Source organism: Rhododendron vialii, chromosome 8a (assembly GCF_030253575.1).
Source record: "Rhododendron vialii isolate Sample 1 chromosome 8a, ASM3025357v1".
NCBI lineage: Eukaryota > Viridiplantae > Streptophyta > Magnoliopsida > Ericales > Ericaceae > Rhododendron > Rhododendron vialii.
Genome location: NC_080564.1, coordinates 17,502,117 through 17,510,000, shown reverse-complemented (window position 1 = coordinate 17,510,000; position 7,884 = coordinate 17,502,117). Strand labels below are relative to the sequence as shown.

General features: G+C 38.4%; 1 protein-coding gene across 2 annotated transcripts in view; it reads right to left on the bottom strand.

Moving 5' to 3' along the window:
- LOC131335967 (uncharacterized) overlaps positions 1-3,635 on the bottom strand; it is a 21,504-nt gene extending 17,869 nt beyond the window's left edge. The window contains exons 1-4 of one of the 2 annotated variants that reach the window (XM_058371545.1): positions 3,165-3,360; positions 2,600-2,806; positions 1,923-2,157; positions 1,507-1,676 (exon numbers count right to left, since the gene is read on the bottom strand). In XM_058371545.1, coding sequence (XP_058227528.1) covers positions 1,507-1,676; positions 1,923-2,157; positions 2,600-2,790 — 596 coding nt within the window. In that variant the 5' untranslated portion in view covers positions 2,791-2,806; positions 3,165-3,360. Of the gene's footprint in view, positions 1-1,506; positions 1,677-1,922; positions 2,158-2,599 lie in introns of both variants that reach the window. The other variant, XM_058371544.1, reaches the window with a different exon arrangement.
- Positions 3,636-7,884: the final 4,249 nt, after the last annotated feature.

The following is a 7,884-nucleotide window of genomic DNA, read 5'->3' as shown; positions in this document are numbered from 1 at the left end:
TCGAAACCAATTGGCAATGAGTAGAGAGGCTATCCAGGCAGAAGTGGCAATTTCATCTGATTCCAAGACTCTTTCTAAACGAAGTGAAACTTAAATTCTAATTTGGGGAACCATATGCTTCGTTTACTACGATTTGCATAAGCCTCAATTTGTAAACCTAACCATGATCAAAAGTTCATGAAAGCTTGGAACCATACTTAACCATAGCAACAGGTGCTACGTTTTTATCCTTGGTTGTGGTGCTTAGGCGGAAGTTGTAGAAGGAATTCATTCTGACCGGTGAGGCCCTTGTTTCTGCAACTTGTACCTAAAGATTCTGCCAAGACAACTCCCCAAACCAATCGCATAATGCCCAAGGAAGTGAGGAAACAAGCCACTTGCTTCTCTTCCCAACTCAACCCCCTTTTCAACTATGAAGCATGGATAACAATACACGACACAGTGCAATGGGTATATGAGGATGCAAGAAAATATTAGAAAATAGAATACGGGTACAGTTAGGATATGTTAAATACTCCCTCCATCCCGATTTGTTTGTCTACTTTTTGACTTTAACATGTCCCAAATTGTTTGTCCAACTACAAGTTGACTTGGAAAATTTTCTCAATGCCCTTTCACTTTTCAAAAATCATGTATTGGGGAAAGTGCAATCCCATTAAATACCAAAAAAGTGAAGGGCATTTTTGGAAACTCAAACCTTTTTTAGTGTAATGTAATCATTGTGTATCCTTAATAAGTTGGAACTCCAAGATTGGACAAACAAATTGGGAGTAAGAACTAATTTGTATATTGCAGATAACATTGGCATTAGTATCACGAGTATCCAAGGATTATCAGTATCTAGAAGTACAGATACAACTCTCATCTAGAAGTACCCATGCTTCATAGCTTTCCACTAACAAATACGGTCAACCTCACTTGTATAGAAAACTCAATTTACCCCGAACAAGGTAACCTATAACCCAAAGAGCTCTACCAATGACACATTGAGAAGATGATTGGCAGGGCCCTCAACTTGTTTTCTCACATGTGGCTCCAATCAAGAAAGTTTTTTTTAAGTGTTCAATGATATTTCTAATCTCGAGATAGAAGAGTCAGCTCGCATGATGATATGAAGGGGCGGGTTTGAACACCTATGGCATGCTAGTTGTTACATTGACCAAATAACATTAATACCCTCATAGATTGTGTAGATTCCAGAAAAAATGAAAAATACAAAGATTATGAACAGATAACCAAGATTCCAGGGTAAGTCTGCCTCCATTTATCTTATGAATATCTCAGTATATAAGCTAATGGAAATGAACAAGGTATTATACAATTAATTAACAGATCAATTTTGAACCAAATGACTAACTGGTAAATTTGAAACAAATTCACAAGCTGTTCAATAGAATAAAGAAAGCAATACCAAAAATATTTCCTTAAATAAAGAAAACCTTGACAACATCACACCACCATTAAGAAGCAGTTTAAAAACAATATACCAGAGAGGAAACTACTGACCTCTCTAATCCAGTTAGATACTTCTCATAGACAGAAAACTGAAGCCGACCATCAGTTGATGCTGTAAGCACCTCGAAAAGATTATCACTGATAATCACATTGGAAATGATAGGAACAGCAGGGGCAATTCTAGAAAAGGCCTCTACCCCAACTGTTACATCCTCATCCATCTGCAACATAGACAAGCACCGCAAGAGCAAAAGAACAATGTCAAAAGGCACATTAAAGCACTATCTTTGTGGTTGAGCGTCTAGGAAAGAGCTAATACCAAAAGAAGGAGACCTGAAGATGGAAAGGTGTAAAATTCGGGTGGCTTTTGCTATATTATGGAAATTGTGTGCTTTCAGGCAATTATAGAGGTATGTAATCCGTCTCAACATAAAAGCAAGATGTTAAATTGAAAAATTAAAACATACATTGATAAGTGGTTGGCTGGAAGCAGCTGGAAACTCCCAAGCAAGCATCATGTCAAATGTTAGCCGTCGGAACCTTTTGTCTTCCAAATAACCTACCACTTGCGTAGACAAAGCAAGAGCCCTGAAACAACAATACTCCAAAATGTTCCTAGCATAACGTGATGGATGCTTTGTAGAGTCCGAAGCCTCTGCATCAAAGTTTTCTCGAAGTTCACCCACAGAAATGCCTAGGATTCTGCATCCATATGTGGGAGGGTTGTTCACAATTACATCTATTAGTATCACCATACAGAATAATCGACATGCAAAAACTAAGTGCACATTTGATTGACTGGATTAGATATGGGATTGGATTGATTCTGGAAATGCAGTTCCATTTCTTTAACAAAACTGGAATATTCAATGCCATGGTACTATTAATACCCACGCCATTAATCCAGTGGGATTGCTCATCCTATGAGACTACAAATCCCCTAACTACATGTCTGGTCAATCAAATATGGCCCAAATGTTGTAAATTTTTGTCCAGCGAGCAACGACACTATAAAACTACATTTTATTAAACATAGAGAACCGTGTTTCTGCAATAATCTCTAAGTTACCCAATAAAATGTAAGTCCAAGATTACGGAAAACTGGAAAACAAAAAAGAGTATAATATGCATTGCCGCAACTTACTTTGAGCATCTACGAAGTACTATATTTGCCACAGGGGAGAGTTCTGGTATCCAGTTCCTTCCAGCTGAAGGAGAACTTCTCATCTCCTCGAACTCTTCATTGAAAGAAGTCCGAGTTTTGATCAACCATTTGAATGATCCTTCTCTTACCAAACCTTCAAGCATATTTCTGGTTTTGCTCACCATAGCCATCTCCAATATCTCTCCTCTTCCAAACACAAATGCAAACGAATCAAACTTTCCAGTCATCCATAACAACCTTGATCAAAAAGTTGATAAAACCCCTCACACGATACTCATCAAACACCTCTCACCCAATCCCAATTACCCAATCCCCAAATACACCGAACTTTTCACGAAAACCATCATGCCAAATTCCTAACCACACAAAACCCAAGTAAAAATTTCGCAATCAAACGACGACCTCGCATCCAATACCAATTACCAGGCTTTGCCACTGATACTTGTAATTTCTACAACTTCACCTTTTCCAGGAAACTTCAAGTGTCAAATTTTTCGACAATTTATGCAGAGCACAGAGCAAACCGATTTCACAGTTTTATTACCTTAAAACGAAATCGATTCCCAGCTGAGATTACACGCGTTGAAACACAAGCGCAGAAGGAAGGAATAGGTACAGCTTCTGTTGTGTTGTGTAATAGGAAAACAAGCAACAGTCGACTAAATTCCGTCGTGATTTGGGGTTTTGTGGATAAAGAGAGCGGTGCTGGATTTTTTCACCAAAACGAGAGAGAGAGAGAGCGAGAGAGAGGGACCCGGATCCCCTGTCCGACCCAACCCGGACAGGGGCCTGTCCCATTCGTCTCGGCCGTTGATCCCGCAAATCAACGGTAGAGATGTGTCGAGCAAAAATGACGTCGTTTTAGAGCATAAAGTGTCCGGCACATCTTAGCCGTTGATATGCGAGATCAACGACCGAGAGGAGTGGGACAGGTTTTTGTCCGGATTGGGGTCGGACAGGGCATCTCGGTCCGAGAGAGGGAGCGCGCAGTGTTGGATTAAAGAAGCAGCATATATGGGGAGCAAGTATGCTGCTACTGCACCCACTTACATACACAATTACACAAACTCTCTCACATCAAATATGGGACCCACACACTAGACGTATGGATCCCATATTCGATGTGAGAGAATTTGTGTAAGTATGTGTAGTTTGAGAATTATTGTATGGGGAGACGTGAGACAGTAAAATGAAGGCACGAATCCATCGATCAAAATTTGGGAATTTGTTGAACAATTGCTATACAGCCACAAACATGCGCATTCATATTTTTTAAGGAAATTTATAGAATGGTCCTCCTAGTTTTATCCGAGCCTCATTTTCGTCCTTCAAATATTAATTGCAACTCTTTTGACCTCTAAGTTTGATTTTCGTATCAAGTTGATCCAATTGATAACGTCTATCAATCAAACTGGAAGGAAAAAATCAAATTGAGGGCAGACGTCATCAATTGGACAAACTTGGTACAAACTGCAACGTCCAAACTGCCATCAATTTAATTTTTCCGTTCAGCTTGGCTGACAACAATTATAAATTTGACCAATTTGATACGAAAATCAAACTTAAAGACAAAAAAGTTATAATTGATACTTTGAGGACGAAAATGAGATTTTGATGAAACTAGGAGGGTCATTTCTATAAATCACTAAAAGTGTAGTATGTAAGCCTCAATAGGAATTCAATAATTTTACAACTACACATAAATACATACTCACAAAAAGAGTGGCCCCACACACTGAACACATCCAGTGTGTAGGGTCCACCCCCCTTGTGAGTGTATGTAAGTATTTATGTGTAGTTATAGCATTGTTGATATGAATTTGTACAACTGTTTGTGTAAGGGTGGCTCTAATGCCATGACAACTTTCTCCAGGACCACGACATTTTCAGTTGGGGGACATTTTGAGCCTCTCTATGCAGGTGTTCTTCCCTTTCTCTTTTACCTCTCTATATTTTCTCTCTTTCTTTACATGTTCCGGTTCCACTTTCTCTCCATCGTTTTCCTCTCTTCACCTTTGTGACGTAAACTATTTCTCTTTCAAATCCTTTCTAGTTCTTTCTCATCTAATTACCATATGGTGGAGGGCCGGAGGCCACTAGAAAAGTGGTGTGAAATTTTAATGTACTCGCAAGCGCACGAATCGTACCGAAGTATAGCAATGCAAGAGTGAGGTCGAACCCACAGGGACTTATGATTTTTCTAGGAAAAATAAGTAACTTAAACCGATTAAACCCTAACCTAGTTGACAAAAGTTGTGATTGATTTTTAAACTAAAAGTGAAAAGTAAAAACAATGAATCAAATTATCCAAGACGAGAAAATTAAAGCTTCCTTTTAATCAAAGGTGAAAATACTAGGGTTTCGGAATCCACACCCATTAACTCATATCATTATATATTCATGATCGTTGACTTTACCCTAAATTTCTTCATGATAATCTGAAAGCTAATTCTGTTACCACGGAAAATATCATCGTGAAAGTTCATCAAAAAATCTAATGTTTGTTCCTCTCCTCTCGCAAGTATAAAACCAAATCATTAATTATATCCGCTTTTAACAAATCACAATAAATATCCAGTATTATAGTTAACAATGAAAATCCAGCATTCAATGGTAAAGACAATTCCAAATCATGAGAAAAACATGATTGAACTCATATCCAGAATTTATCCCTAACAATTGATTTGGAGTAAGAACAATTTAATCAAAATCAAACCACATATTCAGATAAAATCAAATCTCATGAATATATAAATAATAATCGTTAACGGGGCTTCATCCTCAACCCTAGTTTAAGAGTTTAGCCGCTCATGGAGTCAAAACATATAAACACGTGTAAAGATAAAACTCCATTAAAACAGCTTACGAAAGAAAATGAATAATGATTTCTCCTAATTTTCCTTCTCTGCGCCGTGATGGTGCTCTACTTCGTGATCTCCAAGTCGTATTCTCTGATCCCCTCTCGTGCAAACCGTAATGCCCTTTTTATGCCCACTGCCGAGATTTCTTGCCTAAGTAAGTAGAGAATCCTTGTTAAAAACCTTGTTATTTGGTCCACTAAAAGATTTCTTTCCCTTAAGATATTGCCTAATCTTATAATTCCGTTTCTACCAAAACTCTTCCAAATCTGCCAAGCCAATGAGCTTCCAAAGAATCCTTGTCTTGACTTAGCTCTTGCATTAATTGAATCATATGAGCAAAATACGTTTTAATATCATCTTTTTCTGCATATTCAATAATTTAAAGTGAGTGATAGAAAAGATAATAATAATGTCTAATTAAGCACAATAAATAACTAACAACATATGATATTGGGGCCTCTAAGTGCTAACCTTTTGTGCTCATCAAAAAGCTAAGGATCGGTTCTGTTTTTAGGACTTGGTTTAACTTTCATGCCTATATCCATGTCCAAACGCAACAGATTGATCCCACAAATACAAAATTGTAGCCAATATTCGTTACAACAGAGAGGGTGCTATAATCCATTAAAATCCAAGACCTGATCATTCAATCTTCTTTTATTTCAATTTGAATGTCACTCGCATGAAAATGGGGACCTTGCAAAGAGGAAAAGAAAATTTTGATACAAATGAGTTTTGTTGATGGTGGATTTAGTGAAAATTTATCATTGGAAGTGATTTGTTCATCCAAATATTGAAGAGAAATGAGGTTTGCCATCTGTGTGTGAGTGTGTATGAATAGATTGTGGTTGAAGAGAAATGGATTGTTAGATGGGTATTCATCGATTCTTCGTTCTATATGAGACGATGATGGAGAGAGAGAGAGAGAGAGAGAGAGAGAGAGATAGAGAGAGATGCAGTCATTGAAGAGGAAATGGGTTTGCTTTGTTCTTAGTAGTAGCAGACAATAGAGAGAAAATAGAAAGTAGGAAATAAGCAGATTTGGGGGGAGCATGACATGAAAGGGTAGCATTGTCCGATTGCATAAATGTCGTGACACGATAAAATTGACTCGTGGCATTATCATTAACCTTGTGTATATATTTGTTGTAACGCCCCCAATCTTGGGTACGTTAAAAAGACAATTTTATTGAAAAATGAAATAGAATCTAAGAGTTTGGCTCAATATTACATCATAAACCTTACAAAAGTACTTTTATTCAAACAAGGAGGGAACTAGGGTTCCTAACTACTGCTCTGCTTCCTCCTCCATCTGGGCTAGCTCTTCGGCTCCGAAGGCCTCCAAGGTGTAGAGTTCACCCTGTTCATCTATGAGGTCTGACAATATAATAGGTCAGGGTCACCAAAAAGGCAACACCGTGAGCTACAACGCTCAATAAAATAATCCAAATCCTCTAACCCTTAACTTACAAACAATACATCATAAAGTCAACAATTTCCACATAACACATGCTAATCTAGCCAAAATAATTAACAATGACAAATCCGCATTCGATATTCAATCAACGTTGGTGTCCAAGAGTTATGAGTTTCTCCTACGCGACATCTCGTAAGTCGTGTCTCGTTTTCCTCATTTCATAACCCATTCATTATTTCAAAAACTCGTTTTTAACACACCCAACCTTGGTTCCGCCGTTCTGGGTTCCCAAGTATCCTCACAATGGTTCTGCCGTCCCGGGTTCCCATTGGCACACATTGCATTGGCTCCTCTACGCAGATAACCAAGCACACACCCAACCTTGGTTCCGCCGTTCCGGTCTCCCAAGTATCCTCACAATGGTTCCGCCGTCCCGGGTTCCCATTGGCACACAAAACACACACCACACAATGGGCTACCACGTCCGGCCACATTGCGGTTTCCAAAACATTTCATCCTTTTCAAAACACGCCTTTTCATTAACCACACCCTAGGTGTCATGTTTCTAACTTTCTCGATTTCTGTGTCTCATTTTCATACATTGACTCCGCGGTAGGACTTTTCACATACGACATCATTCATTGTGATCTTTAGTCTAACAAGATCATCCAATTCTAGGTTATTTTAGCATGCTTATACATCCATTAGCGAAATAAGTTTACTAATCATCATGCATTTCAAACATTCCAAACATAGATAACCTTATTTATTATGGAAATAACGATCAAAGTTACTCCTACTTTAACTAACGACGTCCTATTCTCCATCATACGATTCTATACTATACATAGAGTGAATGGGCTAGGATTCCTACCTTACTTCTTGGCGGTAGTTGGCTACGAAGAATTGGTCGTCGGTTTTGTGATTCAGCGGCGTAACGGCCCCGGATTGCTTCGAAAAGAAGAAAGATGAACTTTTTCTCTTCC